This window comes from Physeter macrocephalus, chromosome 6, assembly GCF_002837175.3.
Source record: "Physeter macrocephalus isolate SW-GA chromosome 6, ASM283717v5, whole genome shotgun sequence".
NCBI classification, from domain to species: domain Eukaryota; kingdom Metazoa; phylum Chordata; class Mammalia; order Artiodactyla; family Physeteridae; genus Physeter; species Physeter macrocephalus.
The window spans coordinates 43,129,799-43,142,563 of NC_041219.1; the positions used below are offsets into that span (position 1 = coordinate 43,129,799).

General features: G+C 51.5%; 1 protein-coding gene and 1 long non-coding RNA gene across 2 annotated transcripts in view; one reads left to right on the forward strand and one right to left on the reverse strand.

Moving 5' to 3' along the window:
- Positions 1–4,180, forward strand: part of LOC114486438 (uncharacterized) — a 13,384-nt gene extending 9,204 nt beyond the window's left edge. The window contains exons 2-3 of the long non-coding RNA XR_003680152.2: positions 650–925; positions 4,144–4,180. This is a non-coding gene — a long non-coding RNA (uncharacterized lncRNA). The remainder of the gene's footprint in view (positions 1–649; positions 926–4,143) is intronic.
- Positions 2,185–12,765, reverse strand: part of CACNG2 (calcium voltage-gated channel auxiliary subunit gamma 2) — a 117,600-nt gene continuing 107,019 nt past the window's right edge. Inside the window, exons 3-4 of the mRNA XM_007106586.2 lie at positions 4,230–4,370; positions 2,185–2,733 (exon numbers count right to left, since the gene is read on the reverse strand). Coding sequence (XP_007106648.1) covers positions 2,198–2,733; positions 4,230–4,370 — 677 coding nt within the window. The 3' untranslated portion in view covers positions 2,185–2,197. The remainder of the gene's footprint in view (positions 2,734–4,229; positions 4,371–12,765) is intronic.

Below are 12,765 nucleotides of genomic sequence, written 5' to 3' on the forward strand. Positions count from 1 at the left end.
TGTGTGGTGTGTGTGTGTGTGTGTGTGTGTGTGTGTGGCTGAGTGGCTGACTGATGTTTCGGGAATGTTCTCAGTGTCTGGGGGCTGGATGGCAGCTATTTTGGTCATCCCTTGGCATCTTCCTCTGGGCAGGTGGCAGATCTTAAGAGTCATTGACACCAAGAAGAAGAATGGGCCTTTGGAGTTTCATCTGGGTCAATCCACATGCTTACACAGGGGGAAAGTGAGGCCCAGGGAAGCCACACAGCCAGGGATTCCAGAATCCAGAGCTGGATTCTAGACTGGTGCCCTTTCCTTGCATGCGAGCGGTGTGTGTGTATGTGTGTGTGTGTGTGTGCGCGCGCGCACGTGTGCATGTGTGACCATGGTGTGGTGGGAGTGTGCACATAAGCATAAAGGCCAATATAGGGCTTTGTCGTCAATGGCTTTGGTGGGCATGAGTCAGTCTTCTCTGAATCCTGCCTCTGGTTGGGGAAGGGGATGGAAGGATATGGACCGAGTGTGTCCCCCCATGAGTGATTCCAGTGCTGGGCTTCGAGGACTGTGCACGCGTGTGTGCGTGTGTGTGTGTGTGTGTGTGTGTGTGTGTGAGAGCGAGTGGGGTGTGCGATCTCACTTGTGTAAACCGATTCTCTCTCTTTCACTTTAGTAGCACTTTCCTGGAGTAAGGAGATCTTTTCTATCAGCCCCCTGCAGCTCCGTGGGGCCTTTCTCCTCTCCCTCCTGCTTGAAGCCCAGCTCTCATCTCTCACGGCAGCTTGTTTGTTTGTTTCTTAAAATGGATTTGTATATTTGTTTTCTGTTTTCTCTTTACAAGTTCCCTGCTAAATTTTAAGTCCCCCACCCCACCCCATTTTTTTGTTTGTTTTCACAGTTTAAAGCTGGAAAAGAATTAAAAGAAAAATACTATCTGATTTTCTTGCAAGTAAATCCACTTATTATATATTTACATTTATTTATAGTCTGTGGTTTTTTTATTAAAAAAAATCACCACTTGTTTTTCCTTTTTCTTTTGTAAAAAGAAACATTTTTGCAGTGTCATTGTTGGACCCGCTGGGCCCTGAGGGGGCTTCAGTGAGTCCAAGGACCCCCAAAGGGTCTGTGGACCCCCCTCCCAAGGGGCTGGGGGCTTATGAGTCTGGGGGTCCACCATCGCCCCAGGGTCATCGTGTGGCCCTGAGGTGAGGGGTGAGGAGGGAGAGATGCTTTATATCCCCCGGGGGGTGGGCATCTCCTGCTCCCAAGGACAGGAGCTTGGGGCAGTGACCCCAGGAGGCTCACCCTGAGGATTCCGGGGTTTTCCGGGCATCTCTGCAAGCCACCAGCAGCCATCTCCTCTCCTTCCCTTCCCTCAAGGCCTAGGAAGTCATCACAGTGGGTTAAGGACCATTAAGGACTGGGAACCCTGGGGCCGGACAAGCCCCAGGTGCACCCCCCTCCAGGCACCTTTCGGACAGGAGGGACCAGGGACTCTTGGGTCACCTGGAGGCTTACAATTGCCCCATCAAGGCTGGGTGGAGCCGGCTTGCAAGCCACCTAGCGTTCCTAGGGCACCCATGCAGAAGCTCCAGGGACCTGGCAGTGACCGGGAGGCTCACCTGGCCCCGGGGCCCCTGAGTCTCCACCCCCCCACTCACCCAGGGAGGCAGAGCCATCTTGGGGTTAAAGGGAACAGAAAAGTAACTCTTCCGCATGAAAGAAAAGTAACATAAACCCCTGATAAATGCAAAGAACATTTCCCTTCCTTTCTGCTCCTTCTTTTTTTGCTTTAATATTATCTTGGTTCCCTTGTATGTTTTCATTTAAATTGTTTTTTTTTAAACGTTAAAATAATGGTACATGGGAAATCATGCATTTTCTTTTAGATTTATTTTCTATTTTTAATTTTTATCCTCTCTTGCTTTTTTTAAAGTTTTTCCTGCCCTCGTTTATATTTTTGCACATTTTCTATTGTTTTGCTTTTTTGTTCCTCTTATATGTTGTTCTTTTTTTTTTTTTTTTAATTTACTTATGTTTTTCTCTTTTTTTGTTGTTTTTGCTTTTGGAAGGTTTGTCCCCCGTGGATGCTTTCGTTTCCTCCCCCTCCCCCCCCACCCCCCGGCCCACCCCGCGGGCCGCGCCCCTCCTCCCGGCTCTGCCCGGGACCGTGGCGGCGGCGGCGGCGGCGGCGGCGGCGCTGGCGAGGCCCGCGGGAGCTTCATACGGGGGTGGTCCGGCGGTTGGCTGTGTTGGAGTGGAGAGAGTCTTTGTTCTCCTTCTGGATACAGTTGTGAACTTGGAGGAAGCTGTTATCCCTGTCGGAGTTGTAGGTGGCGGTGGGCGTGGTGGCGGCCTTCAGGGGGTCCCTGCTGAGGGTGTACATGGAGATCTCCGTGGACGGCAGGGTGTTGAAGCCCTTGATGCCCACGGGGGAGGCGTCCCTGGAGTGTGAGGGCTCGGTTGAGCGGGAGCTGGAGCGGCTGCGGCGCTGGTAGCGGTAGCGGTAACTGGGGATGCGGGTGATGGCGGAGGCCTGGAGGTAGTCCGTGGCGCGGGCCGTGGCCCGCAGCTGTTTGTGCCGGTCGATAAACATGTGCACGGCCAGCACCCCGACCATCTCGGCGATGATGAAGGACAGGGCTCCGAAATAGAAGGACCAGCCGTACGAGTAACTATTCTTTTTGGAGTCGCTCTTGGAAGGGTCTCCGGCATTGGCAGATATGTACACTATGATGCCGATGATGTTACTCAGACCTGCGGGCAGAGGGTGGGCGCGGGGCCGAGAGGGAAGCAGAGAGAAGGATCGTTAGCCTCCAAGGAGGACGCCGGGCCCCGGGCAGGATGAGGGACGGGGAACAGCTGGAGGGTCTTTCCCCGGTCCAGCGTTTTCGTGGAGAACGGATGGGCCGGTCTAGAGGGGTGTTGCAGGCATCAGCTTACTATCCTATTATTCCATTTGGAGAGAGCTGCAAAGGGAAGAGCTGATGGAAACAGAGCTATGGGAAGGAGGGAAAGAAGCAAGGGGCACCTACAATGTATTGAGTAATAATAATAATACTGATGGTAATAATAATAGCAATAACAATAATATTGTTTATGGAGCATTTACTACCTGCTTTCACTGCTGAGTGCTTTTCAAGGGGTTTGCAGATGAGAAAACAGATTGCAGAGAGGTTAAGTAACTTGCTCAAGGCTGCACGGGGATTTGAAGCTGGTGTAGCAGGGGGTTAAGACTGGCTCCTAGAGCCAGACTGCCTGGATGCAAAGCCTCTGGCAAAGGAACCGTTGTCTGAGTTTCCACATCTGTACTGACGAACCTAGTTGCAGGGCAGGAATAAAGAGGTAGACATAGAGAATGGACTTGAGGACATGGGGTGGGAGGGCGAAGCTGGGGCGAGGTGAGGGCAGCATCGACATGTATCCACTACCAGATGTAAAATAGTTGGCTGGCGGGAAGCAGCACCCTGGCACAGGGAGATCGGCTCGGTGCTTTGTGACCACCGAGAGGGGTGGGAGAGGGAGGGTGGGAGGGAGGCTCAAGAGGGAGGGGATATGGGGACATGTGTATGCATATGGCCGATTCGCTGTGTTGTGCGATAGAAATTAATGCAGTACTGTGACGCAATTATACTCCAATAAAGAGCTATTGAAAAAATAATAGGACTTACTCCTGTTGGGTCATGGGGAGGATTAATACATGTGAATACATATGAGTTGATGCACGTGATACACATGAAAGCTATTAAGTCTGCGCGTGGTAGGTGCTGCTTAAACGTTAGTCGTTCTGATTAAATGGCTCACACTGCAGCCCATGTTCTTTTTCTGGCATCTGAAGCCAATGTGACTTGTCACGTAACTGGGCTGAGAAATGTGGTTTTGGGTGCCTGCCTGCTCCCACCTGGGTAGGACAGTGAGGGGAGAGGGCAAGTGAGGGTAGGCCTAGTGTCCTGAGAGGATCCTGGGATTGGGGCCCTTTGCCAGGAGGTGGGAGAAAGATGCATCGTTGGGCTAAAGGACAGGGTCTGGGGATGGTCCTGGAGGACTCAGTGGGGGGCTCGGGCATTGTGTTGGGGCGGGAGCCCCAGCACAGCCCGTCTTCCTTGAGACTCAGCCTGTTGCGAGGCCCTGAAATTCCTCTCTGCTCTCCCCTCCTCTCTCTGCCAGGTCCTCCCAGCCACTGGGCACCCAACCTCAGCCTTCTCCCCACTGGTGGGCCTGGACTCTGGCCCACCTGGCTCAGCGGCTGTTACCTGCAGACACAAAGAAGATGCCGGCACTCAGGATGATGTTGTGCCGGGTCTTGTAGAACTCGCTGGCTGCGATGCAGAGCCCACCCATGAAGAGCAGAATCACACTCAGGATCGGGAAGATGCTCGAGGCCCTCACAGCCCCTGGAGAACACGGAGGGTGGGGGAGAGAGAATGGGAAGGCTATGAGACAGGGGTGGGGGGAGGACACAGGAGGGAGGAGAGAGAGCAGTCCACAGGAGCCGGCTGCGGGGTGGGTTATGGACACAGGACCAGAGTGGAGGCTGTTTCGCAATACTAGAGAGGGAGGGAGAGGGAGCAATCCACTGCCTAGCTCACAGCCCTTCAGGGACGCTCCACTTCCTCAAGGATCAAACCCCAGCGCTTCATGAGCCCCACAGGGCCCCGTGGGACTTGGTCTCTGCCCATGCCCACATTCCCTCTCGTCCAGCCATGGCAAACTTCCCATGACTCATTAATGCACGTTTCTGACTTTTGACATACTGAGCTTTCTTCCTAGAATGTCTTTCCTGCTCTTTTTCACTCAGCAAACTTCTATTCATCCATCAAAACCCAGCTCAAACACCGCTCCCCCCCGCAAAGCATTTCCTGACTTCGTTAGGCAAAGTTATTAGCTCTCTCCTCTGCACTTTGGGGCACTTGGGGCACATGGAAGGGCAGTGTGTTTTAGTGGTTGGACGCTGGCTTTAGCGTTTATTAGCTGGATAAGTTTGGGCAAGGCATCTTACCTTTGTGCCTCAATTTCCTCACCTGTAAAATAGGGATGGTGATAGTGCCTGCCTCCTAAGATTTCTGTGAGGATTAAATGAGTTAATTCTGATAATGTACTTAGATAAGTCTCTGAAGGCACGTAGTAAACATTTGATTAATGATAGTTATTATAGTAAATATTTGCTTATATATATGTGTGTCCACCGTAGGTTGTGGGTTCCCATGAGAGCCAGGATGTAGCTGTTTTTTCAGTTCTCTCTCTTCATTCGTTCTGTCCCCACCACCTAGTTCAAAGCCAAAGACACAGCCTCTGATACAAGCTCGCCTTGTGAATAAACATGGAGAGGTGGTCCAGGAAGCGGAAGAAGCTGACACATTGCAAAGAAAAAAGAAAAGAAAAACAAAAACAAAAAGCAAATTAAAAGACCCTTCAGGATAAGTTAAGAAGGAAGGGGTAACAGGCAGGAGAAGAAAATATTTTAATGAATATTTTACTCCTGCGTGTGGGAGGATGAGAGTGCAGAGGGGCACAGACGGCTGAGGGCAAAGGGAAGGCGGCAGGGGGTGTATAGTGGGGGGACAGTGTCTGAAAGATGACCCAGAGGGGTGGAGTCCTCTACAAAGTGTGTCTGGAAAGTAAAATATTTTTTTCTATCCAGATTCAAATAGGCAGAGAGTGATCTCAGGGCTCCTGACTCCCTGTCCTGGGAGCTATGGACAGGCAGGAGACAGAGGTGTCTGGAGGCTAGTGTAAGGAAAGGGATGCTTTCTTGACATGTTTGGGTGGCTTGAATGGTAACCTAGGAAGTTGAGTCCTTTTGGACAGAGGGCCCTTTGGCTCGGCCCAGAGGTTGGCTGGGGGGGTCTACGTTTTGGAGGGGAAGTACCCCCCCCAATGCCCCACGCTTGTTCCTTTTGGTGGCAGTGTGGCCACGAAGGATATGTGAAGAAGAGAATTTTTCTATATAGCACTTGAAGAATTTTTCTAAGAGTTTCAGGCAGTTTGCTCTGACGTGTGATGTAAAACCCTTCTCTTCTCTCCCCCTTGGACGTTCAGTAAGGCTACACCGCTAGTGATGTTCCTGGATGAGTGCATTGTTTTGGGGGGCCTTGACGAAGGGTGGAGTTCTGTATCCGGGGGGGACCGGAGCTGCCCATATAGAAGCAGTGGTGAGAGGGTGGAGGACAGCTGTGTCACCCGGCAATCTAGTCCCCCTCTACCCCTGCAGGCAAGGACGGTGCTGCCTCCTTCCCAGACCCGCGTGGATGTTCTCTTCCCGCAAGTCATCTCTGAGATGACAAGCTGTATCCCCAACCTGGTCCCCCAGCCCACACCCCCCTGCACAGACACGCATGCCCAGACGTGCACACTCATAGCTACCTGGATGCCAGTCTTCATAAGCACGCGCAGATGGTAAGAACGTATTGAAGACCCAGAGCACAAGAGATAGTATTGGTGAAGCAGCCACAGCATGTTGGGTCTGATGTACATGTTATAATTTAATCCCTGTAACACCCCTGCAGGGCGTATTTTTTGCCACAATTTACAGATGAGAAAACTGAGTTTCAGGGAGGTGAAGTAACTTGCTCAAAGCCACCCAGCTTGTAAGTCAGGATTCCAGCCCAGATCAGCCCAACTCTTGGACTACCCTGGACTCTCCCTCTGGGGCTTTCAAAGAGCCTGGGAAGCATGCAGGGTCCAGAAATCGGGGTTCTGGTCTCAGCTCTGCCACTCACTTGCTGTGTGGCTGAGATAGGTACCTTGCCCTCTCTGGTTTCCCCATGTGTAAAATGGGTGTGGACCGTTAGCCGATTTCTAATGCTTTTGCCCTCTCCACGTGGATATGATTTCTGACCAACTGGAAAGGGGGACGACAGCATAAAGAAGGAAAGAGAGACTGGTGTGACTTCCAAGGGGCAGTGGCGGCCGCTCAGATGAACAAGGCGATGAAGTTCTCTGACCTTCTCCCTCCAAGAAAGCAGGTTCTTCCTGCCCACAGTATGCTGCATTTGGCAGACTGGGACTGCATCCTCAGAGCTCATGCCTCACAGCAGCCCTGGGCCTGACGTTTCCAGTTCAGTCTGGTCTGCTGTGGGAGCCTGGATGTCCCAACTCAGCCTTCCTGCCAGCAGAGAGAGGGAGTACCAACTGTGGAGGGAGATGAGAAACGGTGTGTGTGTGTGTGCGCGCGCGCGCATGGGCGCGCGTGTGTGTGTGTGTGTGTGTGTGTGCGTGTGTGTGTGATAAAGGGGGGAGGCTGGAGGGAGAGGTCTGTTGTATTGCAGCCAGCAGAGAGCAATGTGGAGAAAACAGGACCACTTCACAATGTACCAAAGCAGCTTATGATACGGCGACAAGCAGGCAACACAAACGAAGCCTCTTCCCTCTGGCAGAGCCAACCCAGACACTAGCCTCCCGTGGAAGAGGCCTCTTTGCCAGAAAAATGGTGACAGGGGGAAGCCGGTAAACAGCGCCAAGCCTAGGAAGGCCGAAGTCCGCAGGACCCAGATTCAGGCTGGCAGGAAGCTGGTTTGGAGCAGGCCGGGACCCCTACACTGAAACAATCTCTCGAAAGAGGTCTTTCTGGCTGAGCAATGTCACAGACAGAGTGGGGATTTTGGAGTTAGTCACACCTAACTTCAGATCCTGGCTTTGTCACTAACTAACTGTGTGACCTCGGTCAAGAAATTAACACAACGCTGTAAATCAACTATACTTCAATAAAACTGAAAAAAAAGAATCTGCATTTTAACAAGATCCTGGTAACAAGACTCGTATGTGTCCGAAAGCTTGAGAAGCACTATTGTAAAGATTAAATTGGATAATATCCGTATTGTTTCTGATGCTAGGCGGGCAGTAAAAGGTAGCAATTTTTGTTATTTCTAATGTCCTTTCCCCTTCATGCCAGACACAACTTCCCCATGAATTGTCCTCACTTCCCACTAAGGCTGGGGTGGTCTTACCGCTAAAATCTATAGTGAGGGGCAGAAAATATCTCATTTATTCAATGCACAAATATTTATTGATCTCCGATGAGTAAGGGTATGGAACTACATAACACCTACTGACATTTCTGGGGCTCTTCCTATGTGCCAGGCCCTGTGCTAAGTTCCTTCCATGGATGAACCCACTTAAACCTCCTACCAACCCCATGAGCCATGGGCCTTGGCTTAAAGGAGATTACAAATACCTAAAGCAGGCACTGGTAAACTTTTTCTGTAAAGGGACACATAGTCAATGTTTCTGGCTTTGCTGGCCATATGGTCTCTGTTGCAATTACTCAACTCTGCCCTTGTAGCCTGAGAACAGCCATGGGCAATATGTGAACAAATGAGTGTGGATGTGTTCCAATAAAGCTTTATTTATAGAAACAGTTGGTAGGCCAAATTTGGCCTAACCGGTGCAGTTTGGCCACCCCAGGCCGAGAGCATAGTACACTGTTCTGGGGAAAAGCTGTGTGGTTCCGAGTGGGGAGACGCTTTGCTCTTGACTGAGTGGCCATCACCATGCCTTGTTCCAGGCTGGGCACAGAAGGCATAGGGGTGCAAAACCAGGCCTGGTCCATGCCTTTATAGGGCTTACATTCTCATGAAGGAGATACAGCACAGATGAACATGGAATTACCAACCAGGATGAAGTGCTGAGGAAGAAAGGTACCCATATGGCACCGTGAAGGCAAGTGACAGGCTAATGTCACCTGTAGATGGCTGATGGTGCCTGAGGGATCAGAGTATGGTGGGCCTGTGTACATATATGCACCCATTGCTTTCATGGACAACTCCATGAAGTAAGTGCTGTAATTACCCCCATCACACACAGGCTAAAACCGAGGCTCAGAGAGGTTAAGCCTTTGCTCAAGGCCACCCAGCGAGGAAATGGAGGAGCTGGGTTTGTGAACCCAGGGATTCTGACTCTAGGCTCTGTGAGCCTAACCACTGCACCCCCTGGCTCTCAGAGCATCCTCTGAACTCACATGGGCAACAGGGGGGGTTTCCCTGAGAGGGTGGTGTTGGTGCTGAGATGGATGGATAAGAGAAGCTAATTGGGCAGAATAGAGGCAGGGTGCTCTAGGGAGGGTGTGGCATGAGCAAGGGCTGGAGGAAGCATGGCTCGTCTGGGGACTCGAAAGGGCTGGGCACAAAGAGTTAGTGCGGGGCCTTGGGGAGCCCTAAGGAAGATGAGGCAGGCTGGGGCCAGGCCACATAGGAACTCACCGGTCGTCTTTAAAGAATCCGCCTGCCAATGCAGGAGACACGGGTTTGAGCCCTGGTCCGGGAAGCAACTAAGCCTGTGCCCCACAACTACTGAGCCTGCGCTCTAGAGCCCGCGAGCCACAACTACTGAGCCCAAGTGCCACAACTACTGAAGCCCGCACGCCTAGAGCCCGTGCTCCGCAACAAGAGAAGCCACCGCAGTGGGAAGCTCGCGCACTGCAACGAAGAGTAGCCCCCACTCGCCGCAACTAGAGAAAAGCCCACACACAGCAACGAAGACCCAGTGCAGCCATAAATAAATAAATAAATAAATAAATAAATAAATAAATAAATTTATAAAGGTCTTAAAGCCGACAGGGCTGTCATGATCTGATGTATATCTTAATAAGCAAATGAATATGTCAGACCCAGTGCAGCCATAAATAAATAAATAAATAAATAAATAAATAAATAAATTTATAAAGGCCTTAAAGCCGACAGGGCTGTCATGATCTGATGTATATTTTAATAAGCAAATGAATATGTCAATCCCAATCTCTCAATTTATCCACCTTCCTTACCCCCTGGAAACCATAAGTTTGTTCTCTACATCTGTAACTCTACTTCTGTTTTGTAGATAAGTTCATTTGTACCCTTTTTTTAGATTCCACATATAAGCGATACCATACGATGTTTGTCTGTCTCTGACTTACTTCACTCAGTATTAGAATAGGTAACTAATAAGGACCTACTGTATAGCACAGGGAACTCTACTCAGTACTCTGTAATGGCCTATATGGGAAAAGGATCTGAAAAAGAGTGGATATATGTATACATATAACAGATTCACTTTGCTGTACATCTGACACTAACAACATTGTAAATCAACTATACTCCAATAAAAATTTAAAAAAACGAACAAAGCAAATGAATTAAGAAGGGGTCCAGGGTAGCTACAGGGCACCAGGAGGAGGCTATTGCTGCTGACCAGGCGATGGTGGTACTTGGACCAGGGTGGGTACAAAGAGCGGGGGCAGAGGTGGCTGGATATGAGGGGTGTTTAGGAGGTGAAGTAAAACGTGGTGATGAGTGGATATGGGTGGAGAAGAGGGTGGCGTTGAGGATAACTTCTGGGTCTCAGGTTTGCTGGCTGGCTGGATACAACCACGTAAGCAACTGGGAGAGGATCAAGCCTAAGGGGTGAGGGGAGGGAAATCAAGGTTTGGTTTGGGGCACGCGGAGTCTGAAGTGTTTTAGGGACACACACGTGGAGCGTGGAGGGACAGTCGAATGTGTAAGGTTGGGAAGTGGAGGTGCACGCTGGGCTCAAGCTGTCAACTGGGGCGTCACAGACAGAGGTGAGCACAGCAGAGCTTGAGCTTGGAAGAGTACAAGGGTTCACCTTGAGGCTTGGGGAGCCCCAGTGTTTAGTGACTGGCTCGGGAAGACCTTGGGCCAATCTCATGGTGTCCCGGGGCCTTCACTTCCTCGTCTGTAAAATGGGGCTGAGAATCGGAACTCTGTCTACGTTACAGGGTGACAGTGGTTTAATAGGAAGAAGAGTGTGGAAGCTTTTGAAAATACAGAACCTTGGTAAACTATGAACAATTTATTGTTTTCTATGCTGGTGACAGAAATGAAGAGTGTCCTAAGTACCCACGAGGGAATGACATCTTGCCTTTTGGAGGGGGCGGTCTCAGTCATAAATTCCTTGCTCACCCTCTTTTTGGCCAAATTCTGTAGACAAATCATCTCGTGATCCAGTGCCCGGTGGGCCTGGCACCTGTGGTGTCCTGCTGTGGTGGGCACAGCTGGAGGACAGGCAGACAGCTGCACACGGGGGCCCCGCTTCCTCACTCAGTCTGGCGGGGGTGGAGAGGTGGTCCCTGGGGGTGGGGAGAGGTGGGCAGACCTCTTCCTGGGGCCCACTCTTTGCCTGGCCCATCCTGGGGCCTGAGTGTGGGCTTTCCCTTCTTTGGGCCCCAGGTCTGGCTCAGATGATGCCTAAGGTTGCATCCATCCCTGGTGGTCCTGTGCCCCCCAGACCTCTGCTTCGGGACCACTCAGCCAGGCTGGCCAGGTGCAGGTCATGCCTTTGATCAAAATAGTTGCCATGATCAGGTATACAGAAGGCAGGCTCCTTATTTTCTGGGCATGTTTAACTTTATGCCTGTTATTCCATTTGGAATTTGATCCATTCTAATGGGATAGAATCGCAGGTGTGCTGGGTTGGGAGGAGCTTCTAGGCTCTGGGGCATCTCTCGCCCTCTCCTCCTGAATGCTGTGAAAAGGGATAGACTGCCGTAAATGCATGTGAGAGTGAGTGTGAGAAAGTGTGAGTGTGAGAGAGAGAGTGATGGGGGAGAGAGAGGAGGAGAGGAGGGGAAAGGTAGGGGGAGGGAGGGAGAGAGGGAGGGAGGGAGAGCCATCCAGAGTGGTGGTTAGGTGCATGGGCTCCTGATGTGGACCACTTAGGGTCCCCCTCCTGGTCCCCCCACTGGCTGTGTGGTCTCTGTGCCTCTCCTTTCTCATCTGTATAGTGGGGACACCAACAATACCTACCTCCTAGGGTTGTTGTGAGATGAATGAAGATAACGTATAAAGTGTCAGGCCAGGCACACACATAGTCAAGTGTCCCATGAACGTTTGTGATATGTCTATTGACATAGGAAAGGGATTTTGGAGTCCAGCAAGCTCCCTCTGGGAGCACCACCTGTGCAGGTGCTGGATGCTTTCCCACCTCCTGTGGTCTCTGGGGTGGGTGATCAGCGGCATGAGCTCTGGAGAGACGGCCTGAGCGCGTCCCACGTGCTGCGTGGCCTGCCACCCCCCTGAGCCTCAGTGCTCTCCTCTGCTGCAGGGCAACGATCAGCACACCCAGCTCCCAGGGCAGCAATGAGGGGTGTTGAGTCAATGCATGTGAGGCTATTAGAACAGTGCCTGGTACCCACTAGCAATAGGAGATGTTAGTTCTCACACAGCAGAGCGTATTATTGCTGCTTCTCATGGGCCTGGGGTTTCCTCCATTGATGTTTATTAAAGTGCAGGTCACGGAGTCAGCGTGGTGGTAGGTGCATCCAGCACTTAAATAAATGAACCAGGACAGAAGAGAAACCGTCTCCGCGGGCGGAGGGCGCGAAGGGGAGGCGCCGTTCGAGAAGCGTTCGCTCTGGTTGCATGGATGTGAGTTAGTACGATTTATAGCTTAGATGTTCCCTGACTGCAGGATGTGGTCACACCCACTGCGGTGATCTCTGGAGGGAATGTCCCCACGACAGTTTTGCTGGAAGGGGCTTCAGGTCCGGGGCAGAGGGCAGGAGAACGCAGCCTGGAAAACCATCACGGAGGCAGATGGCATCCCAGAAAGTGTGCTGGGCTGGGGTAAGTCACTTTCCCTCTCTGGGTCTCGGTTTTTTCCTCATCTGTAAAATGGGAGGATGGGGCTGGGTGACCCTCGGGGCGTGTCTATCTCCAGCGTTTCCGCAGCTGCAAGGACGTCTCCCTGAACTTCTAAACTCTAGTGGGAAGGAGGGGGTGGGGGACTTCCCTCAGTGCTCCCCTGGGGCAGCTGGGGAGCCCTAACAAAGCACCTCCCTAACCCTTGTCTCAGTGT